Source organism: Thunnus thynnus, chromosome 5 (genome assembly GCF_963924715.1).
Source record: "Thunnus thynnus chromosome 5, fThuThy2.1, whole genome shotgun sequence".
Taxonomy (NCBI): domain Eukaryota; kingdom Metazoa; phylum Chordata; class Actinopteri; order Scombriformes; family Scombridae; genus Thunnus; species Thunnus thynnus.
The window spans coordinates 33,086,262-33,110,550 of NC_089521.1; the positions used below are offsets into that span (position 1 = coordinate 33,086,262).

The 24,289-nt window shown below is 37.9% G+C and overlaps 3 protein-coding genes across 3 annotated transcripts; all 3 read right to left on the minus strand.

The window, feature by feature from the left end:
• Positions 1-8,717: 8,717 nt before the first annotated feature.
• LOC137183654 (E3 ubiquitin-protein ligase TRIM39-like) lies at positions 8,718-11,353 on the minus strand. Its single transcript, XM_067590846.1, has 2 exons — positions 11,297-11,353; positions 8,718-11,071 (listed from the first exon to the last, which is right to left on the minus strand). Exon 2 carries the CDS (start codon positions 11,060-11,062, stop codon positions 9,467-9,469), a length of 1,596 nt encoding a protein of 531 aa, XP_067446947.1. The 5' UTR covers positions 11,063-11,071; positions 11,297-11,353; the 3' UTR covers positions 8,718-9,466.
• Positions 11,354-13,522: 2,169 nt separating this feature from the next.
• LOC137183655 (E3 ubiquitin-protein ligase TRIM39-like) lies at positions 13,523-16,459 on the minus strand. The gene has a single exon (XM_067590848.1). The coding sequence runs from the start codon at positions 16,453-16,455 to the stop codon at positions 14,791-14,793; it is 1,665 nt and encodes a 554-aa protein (XP_067446949.1). The 5' UTR covers positions 16,456-16,459; the 3' UTR covers positions 13,523-14,790.
• Positions 16,460-19,470: 3,011 nt separating this feature from the next.
• On the minus strand, positions 19,471-22,988 carry LOC137183855 (E3 ubiquitin-protein ligase TRIM39-like). The gene is made up of 2 exons (XM_067591137.1): positions 22,771-22,988; positions 19,471-21,369 (listed from the first exon to the last, which is right to left on the minus strand). Exon 2 carries the CDS (start codon positions 21,358-21,360, stop codon positions 19,693-19,695), a length of 1,668 nt encoding a protein of 555 aa, XP_067447238.1. The 5' UTR covers positions 21,361-21,369; positions 22,771-22,988; the 3' UTR covers positions 19,471-19,692.
• Positions 22,989-24,289: the final 1,301 nt, after the last annotated feature.

Below are 24,289 nucleotides of genomic sequence, written 5' to 3' on the forward strand. Positions count from 1 at the left end.
TCAGGCTGTAGCCACCAGCCAGCTGCAGGGACGCTATGGTTAGAATTTTATCTTTATCTCATCCACAAACAACTTATTTGTCCCATTTTGCACATATCACAGAGATACAACAGACTGCAGTAATGCCATCTCAGCACTTTTTATTTCCTTGTTAGAATAAAAGACACACATCAGACTTTATGATCCAGCTGATAAAGATTCATACTGTCTGTTAATATTTGACTTTTGTTCCAGGTTTTTTATTCCAGAGTTCAGAGCTGCTGTTCTGTGATCAGATTTCCTTAAAGAACACTTCAGGTTAAAGATGAATACAGAGAGTTGAGACTGTTTGTGAATCAGCAGACTTTAAAAACCTGCTGCTGTCAGTTACATGTTTGTTTTGTTCTTCTTCCAGTTGGATTCCTGGTTGAAGCTGCTGATTAATTTCACCTTCACTTATCAGCTTGATTCAGATTATTTTCAGCAAAGGAAACGTAACCAACAGTTTCATCACGTTTGTGTCTGCAGAACTTCATCAGAGAGGACCTGAGCCAGGTGACCTCCATCACCATGGATACCTGGGAAGAGGACAAACTACACAGACACACAGAGCAAGAGAGACAAGAAACCAAACACACAAGGAAGAGAGAAAGATAAGGACCTCTTTCACACAGGAGAAAGAGAGACATGAGGTGAGGCTGAATCTCCTGTAGGACGAAGAACCAGATGCGAAACCTCTGGAAATGGCACCGACAGCCAGGGAAGCAGAGCGGCCAAGGAAGGCCGATGGTCCAAGGGTAAAAAGGAGAAAAAAAGGGAATGAGAGGGAGAAAAGAGAGAGCTCCAACGCTCACGTTGATAATCTCATGATGTCTATAGTCCTTGATAAGGTAAGAGTCTGCACGCATATCCAAGCTGAAGCAGGCAAGTGCTGAGCTGAACATAAGCAACAAGTCAAAAAACAAAGAAATAGCTCACACACCGCAGGGCTCCAATGTCCACTGGGATTTCTTGAACCAAAGTGACATTTCGAGCACACCTGCTCTTCATCAGACTCAAGTGACAATTGCAAGACACCATCTTAGATATATACATGAATACAGGTCACATAATGTGGTCATGTGACCATAAACTCTGATGTGACCCAAATACATCCCAGGGATAACTATATATACATACAAAAATACACACAAAAACCCTTTAAAATTTTCTTAAGTCCTAAAACTAGATATATAGAACCCAACAAATGGGACAGAAACACTAAACTTATTCATTTATTTGTTGAGGAAAATTATCCAATCTTACAAATTTTTGTAAAGCAAAAGTATATGAACCTTTGCTTTCAATAACAGGTGTGACCCCCTTTTGCAGCAATAACTTCAACCAAACATTTCTGGTAATTATTTATCAGCTTAAAGGAAGTTTAGCCCATTCCTGATTACAGAACAGTCTCAGGAATGTTGGTGGGCTTCTTTGCATGAACTGCCTGCTTCAGGTCCTTCCACAGCATTTCTATAAGATTAAAGTCAGGACTTTGACTCGGCCATTTTCAAACATTAACTTTCTTCTGCTCTAACTATACTTTGGTAGAGCAACTTGTGTGTTTAAGGTCTTGCTGCATGACCCACTTTCTGTTGAGCTTGAGTTCACAGACGGATATCTTGACATTTTCCTGTAGAATTTGCTGGTACAACTCAGAACTCATAGCTCCATCAATGATTGTGAGCTGTCCTGATCCAGAAGGAGCAAGGCAGGCCCAAACCACAATACAACCACCATGTTTCACAGGTGGGTTACGTTTCTTATGTTGGAATGTAGTGGTTGCTCATCGCCAAACATAACGCTTCTCATTCAAGCCAGAAAGTTTGATTTTGGTCTCATCCGTTCACAGAACATTTTTCCAACAGTCTTCTGGCTTATCAAAGTGGTCTTGAGCAAACCGTAGATGGGCAGCAATGTTCTTTTTGGAGAGAAGTGGCTTTCTCCTTGCAACTCTGCCACCATTGATGTTCAGTGTTCTCCTGATGGTTGACTTATGAACATTGACATTAGCCTCTGAAAGAGAGGCCTTTAGTTTCCTAGACATTACCGTGGGGTTCCTTGTGGTCTCCTGGACTCTTATACACCTGCTCTTGTTGTGATCTTTGTTGTTCGACCACTCCTGGGGAGAGTAACAATGGTGTTGAATGTCTTCCATTTGTACACGATCTGCCTTACAACCAACTGGTGGAGTCCAAACTCTTTAGAAATGGTTTTGTAACCCTTTCCAGCCTGGTGAGCATCAACAACTCTTCTTCTAAGGTCCTCAGAAATCTCCTTTGTTCAAGCCATGACACACTTCCACAAACCTATGTTGTGAAGCTCAGACTTCGATGGTGAGGACCCAGATTTCTCTTCTTTAAATAAGGCAGGGCCTCCCAGACTCACACTTGATTGTCATCCCATTGATTGAAACACTCTAATTTCGCCTTCAAATGAACTGATAATGCTAGAGGTTCACATACTTTGGCCACACACAAATATGCAACATTGGATCATGTATAACATTTTAGTCTTATTCGTTTAATTGATTTCTCTTTATCTAGTTTTCAGACTTGCATGAAAATCTGATCATGTTTTAGGTCATATTTATGCAGAAATAGAGCAAATTCTAAAGGGTTCACAAACTTTTCAAGCAGCATTGTATACATCGTCCTTGTAGTGTAAATAGTCCTGTGTACCTAAAGTTCAGGATTCGGTGATGTGTGATAACACATAGTAAATAGTCCCATATACAAAAAGTTCAGGAATCAATTGTATCTGACAACACTCATCTGACATATCTGACATATCTTACAATTGGGGTGGAGGTAAGATATCTCAGTAAAATCAGGACTTATCGTGACGGCTAGAGGCTACATGTACTAACAAAGATACTTAATGTGTTTGCTGTGTGTTTGGTTATATATGATTTGTTTTCAGGATCATTTTAGAAAGCGTAGCATATTAAGTTGTTAATCTAGACATATAGGATGTATAAAACTGCAGAATGCACACTGTGTACATAATCCTTAGCGAAGTAGCTAAATAGGTCTGCTGATGATGGTAATGACATATTTTGACGCTGCTGGAATGCCCAGACAGGATGTCTAACTGATGGCCGGTAACATCCTAGATGTCAGCACAACTTTAATTTTGGAAGCATTTCTTAACCATCACAGGATGTCTTCATGGGATGTTCAAACAACTATCATACAACATCTGAATGTTTGCTGGGAACTGTCCTCCCAAAAAATCAACAGCATCAACTGTGACCAAAAACAACATATGTTTATGTTCAAGTGACTGCGCCCTCTAGTGGCTGCAGTATCGTGACATTATTATAGAGCTACAAAGTCCACAGAGGGAGGAGGTTGGAGTTGGGACATGCCACTTTGTATGGGAGTCCACTGTATGTTTTTCATTTCCTACTGAAGTCAACACTGGTTTCTTTTAACCATGACCTTGATCACTCCTTAACCTTAACAGTGTCACTCACAGCATTTCTCTCAATATCTCTGCTCTGTGAGCACTCAGGTTTGCCTACACACTCTCTCAGCTTGTCAGAGTGGGAGGTCACATGACTCATGTTGCTTTGAATTGTTCCAAAAGGGTGATACAGATGCACTGTTTTCCACAGGGAACATCATGATTTACCACCAAACAATGAGACTTGTACAGCCTTGCAAATAAGTTTTGTGTAAATCATTGATGAACAGATGCTTACTACACTAAAACATGACACTAAACATTTGCACTGTGAACTTTACCTATATTCAGTGTCCATTTGCACACTGTGCTTTGAGTGTTGTACAGTCCCCACTTCGTTTTTACAGTGGCTAGGTAATTATGTCTAATCTGCTTGTTATCAGCATACTATAAAAAACAAAACAAAACAGTAAAAAGTCTGGCAGCAAAAGTTGCCAAACCCTTACCGTCAAATAACAGTAAAAAACCTTTAGTTATTCTACAGAGATTTATTTTAAAAATACGGATATTTACTTTGGACATTGTCTGCATTTTTACAGTCCAACCATTATAAAATAAAAATAAAATCTCATTATAAAACATTGCTAGAATGTTAAACAAATGTATAAATCTGCACAAAAAATGAAAAAGATTGCAGAACTACCTTAAAATTACCTAGTTTAAATGAAGACTCTTGTTTTCATACAGTAATCTTTGGTAAATTCATAGGATTATCCAATCCATCCACAAGAACTCCCCATCAAAGTACAGATTTCTGGATGTAAACCAGAAAAATTGTGTAAAATTACATTCAAATTACCCTCCTTTAACACCCATTAATGGTATCTTGAGAGCTTTAAGCTTTTATTTTATGTGATTATCCAATCTATTTACAGTAAATCCCTGGTAAATGTTGGTTTTATACTGTACAAAAAAATAAGATCATGTGATAATAGTTTACAAATACATAATTTTAATAATCATTACTTTATATAAACATTATTTGTCAGTAATTACAAGCAACTCTCCAATATATTTACAGTCTTTTCCCATAATTTTATGGGGTTTACTTTATATAAACATTATTTGATATTATATTTAAAAGCAACTATCAAATATATCTACATACATTTCCCCATTAATGTACGAGGTTAACTTTATATAAACATTATTTAACAGTAATTACAAGCAGCTCTCCAATATATTTTCAGGTTTTCCCATAAATGTATGGAGTATACATTATATAAACATTTTTGACAGTAATTAAAATCAGCTCTCCAATATATTTACAGGCTTTTCCCATTATTGTTTAAGGTTTGCTTTATATAAACATTATGTGACAGTAATTGCAAGCAACTCCCCAATATATCTACAGACATTTCACATTAATATATGGAGTTCTGAATGTACAAAAACCAGAAGTTCTATGTAAAAGTTCCTTTATATCAACTTTGACACTGAATAAATATACATTTTTCTACTGACATTTTACAATAGTGTGCAATCCATTCAATACAGATCCCCATTTGAGATGTATGAGATTTCAAGATGTTTAATAACCAGAATATATCATAAGATTACCTTTTACTGCTTGCTTTACAAAGTAATTCTGTAGACATTGCCCAAGCCTAGTATACAGGTGCATTTTCTGTTTCAGATATGAAAGTTTACTATAGAATAAAGCTTATTTGGGTATTAAGCAAAACATTTTTATATATATAATTCTCAAACACTGGCTTGGGCAACGATGGTTGTTTAAAAAGTTTAAAAAAAATAAAACCATCATAATTATATTATTTTTTGGAAATTACATTAGTCGAACTGTTACACTTTTTTGTGCTTGATGTTTGTGTGATGTATAATTATTTGTGTAATAATAATTACTTTTTCATTTTCAGTCTAGAACAAATTGTTCATGAAAATGAGATGCACTCTGGCCCTTCGTAGTCTTCCGGTGTATCAGCGCGAGGGGTCTCTGAGTTCTTCAAGACCAGTAGTGTAACTTCTCAGTACACTCACAGAAATGTGAGTGCACTGTGTTGACATAACATATTGTATGAGAAACGAACTTGAACGCCTCCTGTAGCATTCTCAAAATTTAAGTAGATTCAAGGTTAGGTTTGGACTTTTTCAAGTCTATCTCAATACAATATTCAAATGTCAAATGTATATCGACAAAGTTATTAGTGGGCGGAAATTATTCGTCCCATCTCCATAATAGCCGTAAAGCAGTCCCTTCCTATCAGGTAGGATGAATCTCTAACTGGTCTGCAGAATTACATTGAGTGTGTTTTGCCAGTTATCAAGTGGCTCCACATGATCACAGCTGATGGAGGCTACTGTCCAGTGAGAGCTTGATTCTAACTGATGCTACCTGGATGAGATGTCCCAAACTGATTTACTGCACAATAGTTGATGCTTCATATGATGTTCATTGTCTGTGTAGATTAGTCACTGCACAAATGCCTATCTATAGATGCCTGTTTTTTGTCTAGCTGTCAACATATCCACATTTCTAGTTATTTTTTGAGACATTGAGTGTACAAACCTATTAATGAGGAGGTTCACTCAGTGTGACACCTGCTGGTCATTTTTTGTAACAACTTTTGGCATGCTTCCTGTTGGTTCTATGCCATTGATCTCTGTAATTATTGAGAGCTCATAGTACCCTATTAACCCACTAGAAAACTGCACTCCCAGAATGCAGGCTTACTGGTGGTTCCTACAGTCTCCAAAAGTAGAATGGGAGGCAGAGCCTTCAGCTATCAGGCTCCTCTCTTGTACAACCATCTTCTAGATTCAGCCCGGGGGGCAGACACCCTCTCCACCCTTTCTAAGAGTAGGCTTAAAACTTTCCTTTTTGATAAAGCTTATAGTTAGTGCTTAACTTAGTTAGGCTGCTATAGGCCTAGACTGCCGGGGGACTTCCATTGATGCACTGAGCTCCTCTCTCCCCCTCCTCCTCTTCGTTTTCTAAACATGGAGATAGTCAGTTAAAGTAAGCAACAAGTACCTGAATTTTATACTTAAAGAACAGCTATGGTTTATTTCGACTTGGGCTTTATTTTCTCTGGCCATATATCTTTGGCCAATGTTTATGATCTTAAAGTAACATTGTACTGACCAAAGTAACTGCTCAGATCTTGAATGCAGTGACATCACAAAAACTTGCAGCCAGACACTTGAATTTTGTACTTAAAGAACAACGAGAGGAATAGATGGTGGTCCCTTAATGTCCACAATAACTATCGCTGTCATTTTAACAAAAAGATTTGATGCAAGACTATGAAACTTTGGTAATGCTTTATTTTAAAGGTTTTCTTAATTTTGCACAAATTCCTGGAAATGATGTAATTTGCAGGTATTTAATGGGTATTTCCAAGGACATTTTAAAGAGAGGGGTGCAATTTGGTACAAATTATAAGAAAAAACTGAGAAAAGTGTTAAGTTGGTAAGTACACTCTCATTATATTTGGGTTCCTAGTCTTTGTATGCATTATAAAATTCACAAAAAATAGATTCTTAACAATTCTTTAACTGACAGAAAATGCTTAATTTGTATTGATATTGGAATGTAGGGTAAAGTCCTAAAGTGCACAGGTGCTCTTAAGGCTCAGTGATATGTGTTGGAAAGCCTGACAGTGACATCTATTGGACTAACTTGGAAGTTGCACAAAAAGAGTGTCTGCTTTCTCTGTCAGTCACTGCAGCACCACGAGAGGAATAGATGGTTAATGAACAGCTTTCCATGTAGTTTATTGTGTGTTCATGAGAACAATACTGAAATTTCTTCGTTTGATGTACATTTCCTGTTTACAACTCCTATTACTTACATTGCTTGTAGTTAATTGGCATGATGCAGCAGCTAATTAGCTGAACCAGTTTAGGAGCCTCATGTTGCAACCAGTTTGTATCACTCAGTAGCTGCATAACTGACATTTTTCTAACATTATTTAGTTCTGTTTTCCTAAAATGTGCATGTTTTGAACTTTGTGATCATTAGTAAATATTATACAGTACGTTTATTGCTGTATGTAGTTGATGGTTTAATGTAAACCCCAGTTTGTTCCTCTCATGTGTTGCCATTACATTCAAGTCACAGAACTAGGCATCTGATCTCCAATAAAATAAATACCCAGTGATTCAGTCCAAACTATGTGTAATACAGAAATTTCAACAGTGTTTTGTGTTACATCAAAGCGACATATGAAATAGATGAAAGTAAAAAAAACACATGAATCGGAATCTGAAGAAAACAAGGAATAAACAGTACAACAAAACATTACATTACACTGAATCTTTTTGTAGAAAATCAAATTATTCCTCTACTCAGTGAGATTAGCAAGGAAATGATCTGAGGAGTTTTTACCATCATACATACAGTAAGACTTGGACTGAAGAATTGGTAGAGGTTGTAGTTTCTCTCTTGCCACAGATGAGGAAGTTGCAGCAGCAATGAAGAGGAAAAAAGCAGAACATATTAAATATAACCAGATTAATATAATTATAATACCACAGCCAATTAAGTCAGTAATATATTTGTGTCATCATATTTAAAATCTATTCCTAAAAATCTGAATTTAAAGCATTAAGCTCATGCAAAATATGCAAATGTATATTTAATATGAAATGTATGTCCAGAGTGAAAATATTTAGATACATAAAGTTTATAAGAAATTAAGAATTAAACAATGTAAAATGAACAAACAAAAAAAATTCAGTGTGAAAACTGCATTCAGGTCTCACAGTAAATCAGACTTACCATGTTAAATATATTACATTTAGAAAAGGTGTGGATGAAGATTCTTTGCAAAGGTTGATGTGAAGAAATAAGAACAAGATAAACTGTAAGATTAAATGAAAAAAGAAAACAAAACATTGTTTCCTTTAGAAATTGGCTAGTTGTTGAACCAAACAGTAACAGGATATATCAGGAAAACAATATATTGAATATAAGAACAAATAACAATGTAGAACAATCAGTGATTACTGATTCTGTTGTTGTTGAGGGTCTGGGAGGCACTAAATCTATTATTATATAATGGTGTCATCTACTGAAACACAATTCAACTTTACACTGTATCGCATTACATTACAGTTCACACTGACATCAGATTAGTTATTTGAGGTCTTCGGCTCATTGAACATCTGAAATCAGCGTCTGGTGTTTGTAATCATAAAACTTGGTTGTCAGATAATTAGAAACATCAGCTGTTCACATACATAAAATCAACTGACCTACAGTCATCCAAGACTTTTAACACATGCTTTTATTTCAAAAACTTTACTACAGTACGAGAAAAAGCACAAAATTCTGTCTTCAGTAATTTGTAACCTGAATCCAACATTATTTATACAAACAACAATCAGACAAAAAAATAAATAAATAAATTTACCACCCAAATATGTAATGACCACTGCAAAAGCTTCTCCTTTTATTACATTTTCATAATATTTTGATTGTTTTGAAGACAATGACACTTTATACACATGATTAAACTACACTAGATAGGATCAGTCACAGATAATTTAACCACTGTGAGGAGCAATGGGACATATAACAGGAAAATATCATATTAAAAAATTTAAAAAAACATTTGGAATTGAAAAGGAAGTCAAGTAAAGTCCATTTTTTATACAACCCAATATCACAAATCACAATGGCCTCAGGGGACTTTACAATCTATACAGCAAACAACCTCCTCTGTCATGAGATCCTTGAATGGCATAAGAAAAACACCCCAAAAAAACCCTTTAATGGGGAAAAGTGGAAGAAACCTCATGAAGAGCAACAGAGGGGGGAACCTTCTCCCAGGATGGACGGACATACAATAGATGTTGTGCATACAGAACAGACCAAGATAGCAAAATTACACAACGGAAAACAGGACGACAAAAATTATAAATAGACTGAAATAAGAAGAATGTGATGTGGTACTGCCAAACAGAAGAAAAAGTAGAAAGAGTACCGCATTTTTTTCAAAAACTTAGATGTTTCTCCTCACTGTAATACACACATGTTATCAGGGAGGTGCATTGTAACACCATCATGCGGACAAGGACTGAAGAATGGATAAATCTCCTCAATGAAGGAGCAGCCAGTAAAGGAGTAGATAAGAGCTGCAACATCAATGTCATAAAAGGACACCAGACCCTCATCAAAATCCACAAACACCCCCACCTTCTCAGGCTTCGGCTTCAGGGAGAGACGGACCGACGGGTCAGCAGGAGCAAAGTACTCACCAGATGACTTAGAACATACAGTCCAGTAACCATTTCTGGGACACAGTGTGATTTCTCTGCTCATGTTGGTCAACTTTCTGGCCACTCCTAAAGTCCATGTAGACCACCTGTTAACCTGAACCTGGAAGTAAAACCTCCCTGAGGTGAAACCCCGCTTTGATAAGACACATCTACAGTCATTACCTCGCTTTACCTGTTGTCTGTCATTAGACTGGGCGGGTCTGGGATGTACAACATCAGGATCGAGTGTCACATGCACTGTATACTGCTGGACCCTCTTCAGCTCCGCCTCAAACAGCCTCTTCATCTGTTTAGTGATCGTCTGCTCCAGTTCAGCCACAGCTCTCACCACAGTCCCCTCGTATGATGTTGGGTGGACGCTTATGTCTGTCCAGTCCATGGTTGGTGGAGCAGCTTTCAGACAGGGGAATCTTTGAAGAAGATGGAGGTGGTCTTCAGAGCATGAGAGCTGATCCAGCTCAGAGCTTCTCATCATCAGCTCAGAGATTTCCTGTTCCAGCGCTTTGATGAAGTCTTCAGCCTGTCTCTCTTTTGTTCTCTGCTTCTCTTTGATCGTCTCGATGAGTTTGATCTGGCTTCTCTCAACAGACTCCTTCAGAGCGGTGAAGAACATAACACCATCTACTATCTCTCTGTCTGCATCTTCCTTACTGAGCTCCACTGACTGTATGATCTCCCAAATTTTCAGTTGTCTCTTCTGGATCATCTCCTGAATTTCAGCCTCTATTTTCCCCAGCTCTGCCTTCTTCCCTTCATACTCTTCTTCCAGAGGAACAACATCATGTGTCTTGTGGCCCAAAGCAGTGCAGAGGGTGCAGACACACATCTGATCGGTCTTACAGAACAACTCCAGCAGTTGATCGTGCTTCGTACACATCCTGCCTTCCAGGTCCTCCACAGGGTCGATCAGCTGATGTCTCTTCAGGCTTGAAGATGTCAGATGAGGCTCCAGGTGAGTCTCACAGTAGGAGGCCAGACACACCAGGCAGGACTTCAGGGCCTTCAGTTTGGTGCCAGTACAGACGTCACAGGGAACTTCTCCTGGTTTGGCAGCTTGTTGCTCTGAGCTGCTGCTGCTGGCTTTTTGTTGAGCTGACTGTCTGAACTGAGCAGCCACCTCAGAGATGAAAGTGTTGACCTGAAGCTCAGGTCTTGTGTTGAAACCCTTTTTACAGTTTGGACACTGACACTGGACATTAATATTCCAGTATTCAGTGATGCAGTTTTTGCAGAAGTTGTGTCCACATGGTGTACTGACTGGATCAGTGAACACATCCAGACAGATGGAGCAAAGAAACTGATCTTCAGTCAGCAGACAGCTGGCAGCAGACATATCTGCAGACTGAGAACAAAAGTATGAAAATATATGTAGAAAAAACCAAAACTGTAGTTTCAGTATTGTTGATTATTTGCTTGCTCGATATTTTGGATCCGATAGGTCCACTTAACAAGTTACAATATAATATCAATAGATATCATATTAGTAAGTCTTCTTGTCTGAGTAGAGCTGAAGGTTGTTGTGAATATTAACCTTTAAAACACAGTAAATATTATCAGCTGTACTCACCAGTGTTCGACAGAGACTCTGCTGTGTTGTTAACAAAAACACATTGAGTGACAGAGACAACTGTCTCAACTGGAGATCAGCTGTTGCTCTGCTGTAGTGTGACATCACACCACTTGTCCTTTTACAGTGTTGCTCCACCTCTTAATGCAGCTCTGTGAGTGAGGTTTTGTTCCCTCGTTCAGGTTTAGAAATTATCATTGTGACATACTTTTAATAAAAAAGGTGAATTTAATCTGGATAAATTACCAAATACATGTATGTGGTTATTAAATATTTGTTTTTGTTTTGTTCTTCCTTGTATACAATGAGAGTCTATAGAGGATATACAACTGCAAAATATGGTTGAATGCCAGAATTAAGATCCGAGGATTTCCTGGGTTTTGTTGCCAAAATCTGCTCCTCTTGATAAGACATTCAATCAATGGAAAAAGGCGGATATACACAGTATAGGAGACCTATACAGTACATTGACCATACCTTTGCCAATTTTGCACAATTAAAAAGAAAATATAATCTCTCAAGTAATATTTTTTAAAATATCTACAATTAAGAGATTATGTACAAAAACCTTTGAGACTGAAACCAGTTCAGTTATAGATAATTGTCTTTAAACAACACCTGCTCATGAAGGCTGCTCATGTTAATAGAGGATTCTCCTTCTTCAGATAGCTTTAGATGGAAATGGGAAGAACTTAATCTTTAACACTGTATATATGGTTTAATTCAATATTACACGGACTCCACTATTTCAAAATAAATGTACACAAAATCTATCCAGATGTTTCTCCCATATGTAATATGTAATATGCCATTTCCCTGAAGCAACCTTAAGCCATATTTTTTCCATTTTCTCGTAGTCAAACCTTTTGGTCTAGCATCACTTATCACTTATCATTCTTGTATTATCTGAATCAACTGTGAACTTACTTCAACTCAGAAACTCTTTCTTTCCTATGACCTCATTACAGCAAAAAGAAAAAAAAAAAAACAGTTTTGAATTTGGCACCCAAACATTTAAATAGGTGCAAATTCTTCTTATTTACAAGTACTTTACATTGTTTTCTGATGATTAACAGTCTTGAAGGCAGGTTTTGCAGTTATTAAGATAAATTAGACTACAAAAATTGATGTGTTGTAGCAGAAAGTAGTAAAGTGACACATCAAATAAAATATTAACAATAAAGAAGCAAACAGAAGGTGCATTAATCAGAATCTGAAAAAAACAAGAACATAAACACAATAAATTACTACAAAATATGTATTTTTGTTTGCATTAAAGGTGCAGTGTGTAGAATAGAAAAGCCTTTTGAAACCTATAAATGAGATGTTTTAGTTTGAGTTAAGGAACAAAATGTTTGTGCTAATATTGGTTAGAAAAGTGACGAAAACAGTGATGAAAATCATGAAGAGGACTGTTCTTGTTGACCTAAACTGGAATATTATTATTCATTTTCCAACGTAAGATTTTCTAAATGTTGTCTGTCTAGTAATAATTAACTAAGTTGGGAAGAGCAAATTCTTTAGCAAAGTTTGGGATTTGCCATACATGTAAATATTTTAGTTAAGGTTTCTTATTTCTTATAGTATTATGTTTTCACTCCTTAGACATTATTAGTCAACATGCTCACAGCAGTAAGTAGCAATAGAATATATCAAAGAAAAAATATTATATAATTAAAGCTGCAAGCAGCGTTGGTCGGGACCTCGCACTATGGCCCATCGAGATCAGATCATTTTGCTTTTTAAAAATGAGGGATATTTCTTACAAGTGTGGTGTGCTTTTATTTTGAAAGTTTGATTGACATGTGTACTGTCAGCTGTGTGAGGATGAGAATTTTCTGCAGGGTGAGACATGTCTGTCTTGTTCACACCTGTGTCATCAAAATTATGCAAATTTTGGGCCCATTCACTTGAATTTCAGTTAGTCAATTGAAAACTCTTGATGGGTTTGTGTGTAAAACAAATTAATTTCCTAATTTTCATCAAGTCTATTTTTAAAAAAGGAAAGACTTTTAACCCACATGACCTGGTCAAAGTTTGATTGAAATGAGTACTGTCAGGTGTGTAGAGACAATAAGTAACTGCAGCTGGACACAGAAAAATACTCATATATTTGAATGGAGAGTGTGAGCAAACCCACACCTTTTTGAACATTTACTGCTTCCACATAGTTTTAGATACAGACTTCATTTGAACTTTAAATGAGTCACGAGACTTTGACCTACAAATCTTGAATTCACATGTTTTCTCTATCTTTTACTGTTTTTGAAATATTAGAGTGTGAGTTTTAAAGTCTTTTCTTGCTCCTCCTGTGATTTTATAATGAGTGTGTATTGCAGAATGTTTCACAGCACTGAGGGAGTGACATCACCAGGAGCAGTTGGATAGGAGGATTTTAGAGAACACCTCTTGTGAAATATCCTCATAAATCCCATTACTTTGGCCAAATCTTACATTAAAAATAATATTTTAGTAGGAAATTTCATGGCGAATCCATTGATACAGGTTTGAGAGTGGTCAGACTTATAGTTTAGCCATCAGAAGCCCCTGTTTGACACAAAGGTCATGCCTCCCCATTGTTTTACATTGTAAGGGAGATGTGGCACTGCAACTTTCAGGGCTTATCAAATCCAAACCGTTCGAGTTATTACAAAGTTTTTAACACCTTTTTTTCAGCTTAGTGTCATAAGTCATCCATTTAAGTTTGAAGCCGATAGGGGCCAAAATTGGGGCAAAGTCTTATTTTGAAAGGCTAATGTCGGACTTCCTGTTGGATTTAGGTCAGGGGTGTCAGCATATGATTTGTAGGTCTCAAAATAATTGAGTTTTGGCTTGATCTCTCTATGACATTCCTACGGGCTGTGACAGCCATTTTAGTTACATAAGTGACACTAGAGAGTACATTTTGGCAGTTTGGGGTTTAATTGTTACAATTTATGAAATTTTTCACCAGACCTGATGTGTGTGCCAAATTTGGTGAGTTTTTGAGCATGTTTAGGGGGTCAAATTAAGGGTTGAAGTGGCGTAATAATAAAGAAAGAAGAAGAGGAAGAAGAAAGAAACAAACACACAAAATACAATAGGGTCTTCGCCCCTTTGGGGCTCAGGCCCTAATAATAAAGACAGAAAGAAAGAAAGAAAGAAAGAAACACACGAAAAACAATGCAGTTTTACAGTAGCCTTTTGGGCTCAGTCCCTAAAAAAGAAAAATGAAATACACATTGCACTGTACAATAGCCTTGGGCGGTATCACCAAGTGACCAATTCTGGGTTAAAAACAAGCTTTATCCCTATAGTGTCTCCCAGGCTTTGGCTGCTGCAAATGTTTTATGATTTTTTTTTCTACAAATACTGTGATATACTGTATACCAGGAAAAATGTTGGAAAGGTATTAAGGTATGAAAAAATAGATACCACCCAAACCGACTGTACAATACTAGTGAACATTGTTACTTATCATTATTATATTAAAGGACACTTTGCAGAAAATCCAATTATTTTCCTAATAAGTCAGACTCAGGCCAGATGATCAGAGGGGCGGAGTTTGCACCATCACGGTTAAAACCAGGACCAAAGTACGGGTAGAGTTTCTCAGTGAAGGAGCAGCCAGTAAAGGAGTAGATAAGAGCTGCAGTATCAACGTCATAAAAGGAGACCAGACCCTCCTCATAATCCACAAACACCCCCACCTTCTCATGCTTTGACTTCAGAGAGAGACAGACTGAAGGGTCAGCCAGAGCTTCATACACATTTTCATTCCTCAAACATATTGTCCAGTAACCATTCTGAGGAGTCAATGAGAATTGCCCCTTCCTATTGACTGACTCTCTGGCTACTCCTAAATCCCAGTCAGTCTTTCCTTTAACCTGAACCTCGTAGTAAAATCTTCCGGAAGAAAAACTCTGCTCTCCTAAGACACAAGGACAAGTATCAAATCTCTCTGGATTGTCTGGGAGATTCTTCTCCTCATAATAACAATCACAATAATCATCATCCCTATCGTTCACTTGTTTTCTATCACCAGACAGGAACAGGTTGGGATGTGCTGTATCAGGATCAAGTGTCACATCTGCTCCATACTGCTGGACCCTCTTCAGCTCTACCTCAAACAGTTTCTTCGTCTCTTTACTCATCATCTCCTCCAGTTGAGCCACAGCTCTCACCACAGTCCCCTCATATGATGGTGGACGGACGCTGACCTCTGTCCAGTCCTTGGGTGGAGCAACATTCAGGGATGAGAAGCTTTGAATGAGCTGGAGGTGGTCTTCAGAGTGTAAGAGCTGCTCCACCTCAGATCTTTTCTTCTTCAGTTCAGAGATTTCCTGTTTCAGATTTTTGATGAAGTCTTCAGCCTGTTTCTCTGTTTTTCTTTGCTTCTGTTTGATCGTCTTGATGAATTCAGCCTGGACTCTCTCAACAGACTCCTTCAGAGCAGTGAAGACTTGAACACCGTGTGCTATCACTATGTCTGCATCTCTTTGTCTGGGCTTCTCTGAACGTTTGATCTCCTGAATATTCAGTTGTCTTTTCTGGATCATCTGCTTAATTTCAGCCTCTGTCTTCCCCAGCTCTGCCTTCTTTCCTTCATATTCTTCTTTTAGAGGAACAACATCATGTGTCTTGTGGTCTGAAATGGCGCAAAGCATGCAGACACACATCTGATCGGCCTTACAGAACAGCTCCAGCAGTTTATCGTGCTTCGTACACATCCTGCCTTCCAAGTTCTCCACAGGTTTGATCAACTGATGTCTCTTCAGACCTGACATTGTCAGATGAGGCTCCAGGTGAGTCTCACAGTAGGAGGCCAGACACACCAGACAGGACTTCAGGGCCTTCAGTTTGGTTCCAGTGCAGACGTCACAGGGAACTTCTCCTGGTTTGGCTCCTTGTTGCTCTGAGCTTCTGGCCTTCTGTTGAGCTGACTGTCTGAACTGAGCAGCCATCTCAGAGATGAAAGTGTTGACCTGCAGCTCAGGTCTTCTATAGAAAACCTTTTTACAGTTTGGACACTGACACTGGACATTAATATTCGAGTGTTCAGTAATGCAGTTTTTACAAAAGTTGTGTCCACATGGTGTACTGACTGGATTAGTGAACACTTCCAGACAGATGGAGCAAAGAAACTGATCTTCAGTCAGCAGACAGCTGGCAGCAGACATATCTGCAGACTGAGAACAAATACAAAGTGTGATGAAGAGAAACTGTAGTTGCAAAGTTCTTGATTATTCATCCACATGTATTAAGTTTGTTTTCTGGAATATTAAGAGGTACTTTATCAACTATATAGTTATTTTGCACTTAAATGAATGCTCCATTAGACAAGTATCAACATGAAATGAAAGGAGTTGATCATCCTGTCTGATTAGAGCTGAAGTTTTGCGTTAATGTTGTTTGTTGAAACATGTACACACTGAAAACAAAACTGAAAATGTAAGAGAGCAAAAGTAATTAACCTTTTGATTCATTTGATGTTATTTCAATCTATGATCAGTGAACTATTAGGAGAGTCATCTTGAATTCTGTATTGCACCAAACTCAAAGTTACAACATCAAATGAAAGCAGTGGAACGTCCAGACTGCATAGAGATGAAGTTCTGTGGTTGTTGAAACACGATAAATATTATCAGCTGTACTCACTGTCTGTTGTTAAGAAAGTTCTGGTGAATTCAATTTAATTCTTCTTTAGAGAGAAACACAGACACTTCTCTTGCTTGCAGTTCTATTGTTGTTGTGACAAATTTCAGTTTCATTTAAGGAATGTGACGTAACTTCTTCTCTTTCAGTGTTGCTCCGCCTCTGAAGCTGTATAAGTGAGGTTTTATTGCCTCACTGGAAATACCCTGACATATTTTCAGTACAAAGAGAGTTTTAACTTTTTGGTTGTTATTATTTTTTCTGAAAGGGGAGTCTAAAGCAGCCCATATAAAACACTATTGCAAATAAATAAACAAAACAAAAGAGGTCAGTAAAAGATAATCAAGAACATACATCATCTTTTGACCAATGGATTATAACAGTCCCTTTACAGTCTCTCTACAATCACTTAAACTATCCAGAGTTCAGCCCACTGTTCAGCCTGTAGGTGCTCTTTTCTGCTGCTTTCCAAACTGTTTACCATCTTGTCTTTATGTGACAGATTTGTCACTGATCACATTACAAAGGAAAAAGGAAAAGGAAATTGGATGAAAAACTTATCCAACTGGGCCACAAGTTTATTCTCTGTTATTAGAAGGTTTCACAAATAGTTGAGTAAAATATTTCATCCAAAAACCTCATAAGTAAGATTAAAATTGGTTTATATGCAAAAACATGCTTTATATGAGGTTATTAGGTTATAACACTGATTTTACAGTCCTTTACAGACCCTCAAAAATCCCACTGGCAGTCTTAAATTCAGCTCAGTGTTTGATTTTAAGTTTTTAACCTTTTCACATGTTAACAACCTGTATTTTGTCTCATTTCTTTGGGTCAAGATAAGTCCAACAAATATAGTCTGGTTATTGTGAAGTGTCTGTTCACAATGTAAAATGACTAATGTTAATGTTGTAACTGGTTCAGGTGGCCCCAGATCTGACTACACTCAAGTTGATTCAATTTTATTTATATAGCGCCATATCATAACAAAGTTATCTTAGGGAACTTTTCACATAGAGCAGGTCTAGACTATACTTTTTAATTTACAGATACCCAACAATTCCCCCATGAGCAGCACCTGGTGACAGCGGCAAGGAAAATTTCCCCTTTAACACGAAAAAACCTCAAGCAGAATCAGACTTGACTTGTTGTGTTGGGTTGGGTACATCTTTATGATGTTGAGAGGGTTAAATGCATTGATATTGAATTAAAACTTTGTATCACCAGGTTTGGGACCTTCATGTTGTCACATCAGATGAAGGATTACATGAAGCTCCTCAAGAGAATTTTATTAAGATTCTGTAAAAATGCACTTAGTTACGTAAAACAAGGCTGTTTTTTAGTGTCTAGAAAATGACATTTCAAAGTACAAGATTATGCAAGAACAGTGATATGAGTTCATCTCCTGTTCAATGTAAAAGGTGGATCTGCACAGTAACTCCAAACATTAGACAAATGTAGTGGAGTAAAAAATACAATATTTCCTCCTGAGATGTAGAGAGGAAAATTGAAAAGTCTCAGAAAAGAGAAATCCTGAAATTAAGCATGAAGATGTGATTATAATACTTTTGTACGTAAGTAAATGTACTGTGTTTTTAGTATGATATATATAGTATATCGTTATGGCATGAATCTGTCCCTTAAACTAATTCAATCCTACCGATCACTCTGCACTTCATTGCTGCTCTCCAAAGTTTTGAGCATATTTTAAATAAAATAATTCTCACCTATCTCATTAGAAAGGAGGGAAAAGAAGAGGTTCAAAGTAACACTGATACTGAGATGGCATCTCATTCTTCAACCAGTCGTATTGGTTGCAAGTCAGTCAATGTGGTTGTGTTGGTCACTCTGGCACGAACAGCACGCCCAAGCTGATCCCACAAGTGTTCAATGGGGTTGAGGTCAGGACTGCTGGCAGGCCATTCCATCCTCTCCACTCCCAAATTCTGGAGGTAGTCTCTGATAAACCCCACAAACCGACAAATGCTGGTTGAAGAATGGGATGCCATCCAACAGCAGTGTGTGACCAGGCTGGTGACCAGCATGAGGAGGAGGTGCCAGGCTGTTGTGGCTGTGTATGGTTCTTCCACACGCTACTGAGGCTCCTGTTTGTTAAATGAATAAATTGTTAAATTGCCAATATGTCTTGTTTCTTCAAACTTCAATCATCCAATCCACCAAACACCAAACAAGAGTCAATGGCAAAATAAGCTGGTTAGCATTGGCAGAGAAGATTTGGCATATTTTTCATGGGCGCAACCCACATACTCAGCTCTGTTGCTCATCCCACAAATGCATGTTCTTTACAAATGCACAATTTAAAAGGGAAATAAACAGGCTTTCCAATTGTATAAGATTTATTGTCAAGAAGCATTGTTACTACAAAGAAATAATCTACCAAACACAAATTTCCTTACTTTTTGTGCTAAGTTTATTATGTTTTCACTCTTTGGAAGACATTATTACATTAGTCAACATGTTCACAGCAGTAAGTAGCAATAGAATATATCAAGGAAAAATATTATATAATAAAGAAAAAAGAAATACACATGTATAGTGTCTCCCAGGCTTTGGCTGCTGCAAATGTTTTATGATTTTTTTTCTACAAATACTGTGATATACTGTATACCAGGAAAAATGTTGGGAAGGTATCAAGGTATGAAAAAATAGATACCACCCAGACCGACTGTACAATACCAGTGAACATTATTACTTATCATTATTATATTAAATGACACTTTGCAGAAAATCAAATTATTTTCCTAATTAAAGTCAGGCTCAGGCCAGATGATCAATGGGGAGGAGTTTAAACCGCCATAGTCATAATCAGGACAGAAGTACGGGTAGAGTTTCTCAGTGAGGGAGCAGCCAGTAAAGGAGTAGATAAGAGCTGCAGTGTCAACGTCATGAAAGGAGACCAGACCCTCCTCATAATCCACAAACACCCCCACCTTCTCAGGCTTTGACTTCAGAGAGAGACAGACTGAAGAGTCAGTCAGAGCTTCATACACATTTTCATTACTCAAAGATATTGTCCAGTAACCATCCTGAGGAGTCAGTGTGAGGTTCCCCTTCCTGTTGACTGACTCTCTGGCTACTCCTAAAACCCAAGCAGTTTTCCATTTAACCTGAACCTCGTAGTAAAATCTTCCAGAAGAAAAACTTTGTTTTCCTAAGACACAACCACAAGTATCAAATCTCTCTGGATTGTCTCGGAGATTCTTCTCCTCATAATAACAATTGTAATATTCTTCATCCCTATCACTGACTTGTTTTCCATCATCAGACAGGATTAGGCCGGGAAATGCTGTATCAGGATCAAGTGTCACATCTGTTGCATACTGCTGGACCCTCATCAGCTCAGCTTCAAACAAGTTCTTTGTCTCTTTACTGATCATCTCCTCCAGTTGAGCCACAGCTCTAACCACAGTCCCCTCATATGATGGTGGACGGACACTGACCTCTGTCCAGTCCTTGGTGGGTGGAGCAACATTCAGGGATGAGAAGCTTTGAATGAGCTGGAGGTGGTCTTCAGAGTGTAAGAGCTGCTCTACCTCAGATCTTCTCTTCTTCAGCTCAGAGATTTCCTGGTTCAGATCTTTAATGAAATCTTCAGCCTTTTTCTCTGTCGTTCTTTGCTTCTCTTTGATTGTCTTGATGAATTCAGCCTGGACTCTCTCAACAGACTCCTTCAGAGCAGTGAAGACCTGAACACCATGTGCTATTGCTATGTCTGCATCTCTTTGTCTGGGCTTCTCTGAGCGTTTAATCTCCTGAATATTCAGTTGTCTCTTCTGGATCATCTGCTTAATTTCAGCCTCTGTCTTCCCCAGCTCTGCCTTCTTTCCTTCATATTCTTCTTTCAGAGGAACAACATCATGTGTCTTGTGGTCTGAAATGGCGCAAAGCATGCAGACACACATCTGATCGGTTTTACAGAACAGCTCCAGCAGTTTATCGTGCTTCGTACACATCCTGCCTTCCAGGTTCTCCACAGGGTCGATCAGCTGATGTCTCTTCAGACCTGACATTGTCAGATGAGGTGCCAGGTGAGTCTCACAGTAGGAGGCCAGACATACCAGACAGGACTTCAGGGCCTTCAGTTTGGTTCCAGTGCAGACATCACAGGGAACTTCTCCTGGTTTGGCAGCTTGTTGGTCTGAGCTGCTGCTGCTGGCTTCCTGTTGAGCTTCCTGTCTGAACTGAGCAGCCATCTCAGAGATGAAAGTGTTGACCTGCAGCTCAGGTCTTCTATAGAAAACCTTTTTACAGTTTGGACAGTCGCACTGCACTTTACTATTCCAGTGCTCAGTAATGCAGTTTTTGCAGAAGTTGTGTCCACATGGTGTACTGACTGGATTAGTGAACACATCCAGACAGATGGAGCAAAGAAACTGATCTTCAGTCAGTAGACAGCTGGCAGCAGACATATCTGCAGACTGAGAACAAAAATCAAAGTACAACATAAATTACAACACATCTTTTAAACCAACTATGTAGTTTAAACGCACAATATGTAATTTCTGCCGCTAGGGTGTCTCTCAATCAAAACAATAACAAAAGATGGAGTGTGATGATGGTGTGAAGTAGTAAGTTATCATGGGAGTTGTTGTCTTCATTGTTAAACACACAGCTTCTCCAGGATAGGATTACTCCAGTGTTTATTATTCAGGATGTTTTTACCGGTAGCCGAATTATCCGCAGAGGTCTCCTCCTCTCCAAAATAGACGGACCCGGTGATTAGAATAGGTAAAAACATTGAATAAAGCAGTTTCACGTTAAAAATTAATGTGTCTCTGACACTGTTCAGCAGGCACAGGACGTCCAGTAGGGGCTGCTGCCAACATTTGCTCAGTTTGTTTCTCTGATAACTTAAGATCCAGACGTTCAGCAGGATTTTACCGAGACCAAATTATCCGCAGAGGTCTCGTTCTCTCCAGAACAAATAGACATGGTGAATAAAACTGTTTCACGTAAAAAATCAGTGTTTCTCTGATGCTGTTCGGCTGGCAATGGACTTCCGGGAGGGGCTGGTAGCAGAGCTTCTGCTGACGTTTGCTCAGTTTGTTTCTCTGATAACTTATCATCCAGACATCTGTTGACTAAAATCCTTCATCCGGTTAAAAGATATAGTTAAAAATGACCAAGATCTAAAAAGTTTATCATAAAATGTGGCTTAAAACTGAATAAAAGTCAACAGCTTCTCTCGAACGACCACAACGCTGACGTATTATCTTGTATGCATATACTCTTTGGTAGATGCAATTGTAGTGGACAAACACAATGCCAACACATGCATCTTGTGCGTGCATACTCTTTGGTAGAGGAGGTATGATGCCATTGACAGGCGACCAAATGAAACGGATCATTACCTTGATTAAAATTACAGATTTCTCTGGATTTGAAAATTGTTGGAAACATTTGGGATAATGTAAGTACACAACTAAACAAATATATGACATAGGTCTAGTTGTTTTTAGACATTTTAATGCAGAATAGTTATATATTATAGCTTTAACATATATTAAATATAATGTAAATTGGAATAATTAGCTTGTTACATAATAAAAAGGCCATGCCACAAAGATCTGAACTGTGTGTAGTAACTAACCTAATGGCCAACACTGTGCTCTCTGTGGTCTTGAGGAAGAAATATGGCTTATTAGCATGTTTTGAATGGCCACACACAACTTCTGTTATATCATATTGTTACAAACACAATACCAACACATTATTTTTGACAACTAAAAACAGTGGAACTTCCTGTCTAAGAAGTCTTGAGTTAGTATCAATTATTGAAACACTGTAAAAATCAACTGTAAACTATCGGCTGTACTCACCAGTGTTTGAAAGAATCTGCTGTGTTGTTGAGAGAAACCTGTTTAACTCTGTTTAATTCTTTGGAGTAAAGTGAAAGACTTATCCTGTTTGCATCTGAGGAAATGTGATGTTGAAAGCTTTATCTCTCAGTGTTGCTCCGACTGTCAGTGTAGCTCTGTGGGTGAGGTTTGACTGCCTCTATGAAAATATATTTGCATAGCTTTGGTACAAGAGAAGTTCGTACTTTGTACAATGTTACATTATGTTTGATCAATAAACAACAACACTCCCTTTATAGCTCTTTTACAGCCCCACTGTCCAAAGTTCAGATCACTCTTTTGCCTGCACTTTTCTGCTGCCATCTGTCTTTCCTTTATGTGACAGATTTCTTGCTGATCACACTTCAAGGGAAAAAAAGCAAAAGAAAAACTATGATGGGAAACTTTTATCACAGGGACATAAACATGCTTCTTTGTGAATCTGAGGTTTCAAAAGTAGTAAAATACTTCTAACATCTTCTTAAGTTAGATTTGCTTTTTTCTAAAGAATGCGCTAAAATCCACCAGTACACCAACAAGCAATCATTCATTCATCATTTTATTTTATGTTCTTGCATGATTTAGACATTTAGGGTTTATTTTCCTCCTCCTGCATTCACATAATTTGTTTCAGTATCAGACTGGTTGTTATTTATGAAGATCATGTCCTCATATGGCCTCAGACTGAAGTTTTTAATAAACTCCACCAGAGGGCGTCATCAGCTGTCACTTATTCCTACAAACTCTGGTTTAGTGCTCATATCACCTGCTGAAGCTTTACATTACATTACATAACCTTATAGACTGTGGATAATTTGACATTAGCTCAGTCTGTCTTCCATTTTGGTCGCATCGCTTTTCCCAAACTCCTGCATTTTGCAGGTGTTTTGGTTTTCATAACTGAGAAATGTTCACCACCACTGGAGAGCAATGTTTATTTTTATTACGTTCTTACTTTCTATTTTCCTCTGAAATATTGAGTAGATTTGTCCTCGGGTGTCAAACTTGGTGTTTCTTACATAAGCCTCCTGATTGGGCCACAGCAGCAGATTTATGGGTTTCTCTGTGATTCTCCCTTTTTGAAAGTGGTTGAAGTACAATACGTTTTAAGTAAAAATCCTCTTAAGTGAAGGTAAAGTAGATGATTTAACAATAAAATCAACTACAAAAATACACACAAAAAGCTAATTAATTACATTAGATATAGTGTTTGCATCAAACTACACTTCATTGTACTCCTTCATTAATGTAATCTGCTTCAGTTCTTCATCAAGAGCTTGTTCACAGGGTTAGTTTTCATTTCAGCAGCTGAAACACGTCAGACTTTACACGGCATTACTTTACCTGCAGCTCTTTCCAAGTCTGAGAACAGCTGATGGTGTTTTTAATCACATGACTTGGTCGTCATTAGAAACACCATTAACTGTTTTTTCACATTATCTATCCAGTGGAGACTAAATAATTTAATCAGAAACAAAGACAACATCCATTTGCTTTTGTT

Excerpts from the sequence above, each read along its gene's own strand:
- LOC137183855 (XM_067591137.1), bottom strand. The coding sequence starts at position 21,360 with ATGTCTGCTGCCAGCTGTCTACTGACTGAAGATCAGTTTCTTTGCTCC.
- LOC137183654 (XM_067590846.1), bottom strand. The coding sequence starts at position 11,062 with ATGTCTGCTGCCAGCTGTCTGCTGACTGAAGATCAGTTTCTTTGCTCC.
- LOC137183655 (XM_067590848.1), bottom strand. The coding sequence starts at position 16,455 with ATGTCTGCTGCCAGCTGTCTGCTGACTGAAGATCAGTTTCTTTGCTCC.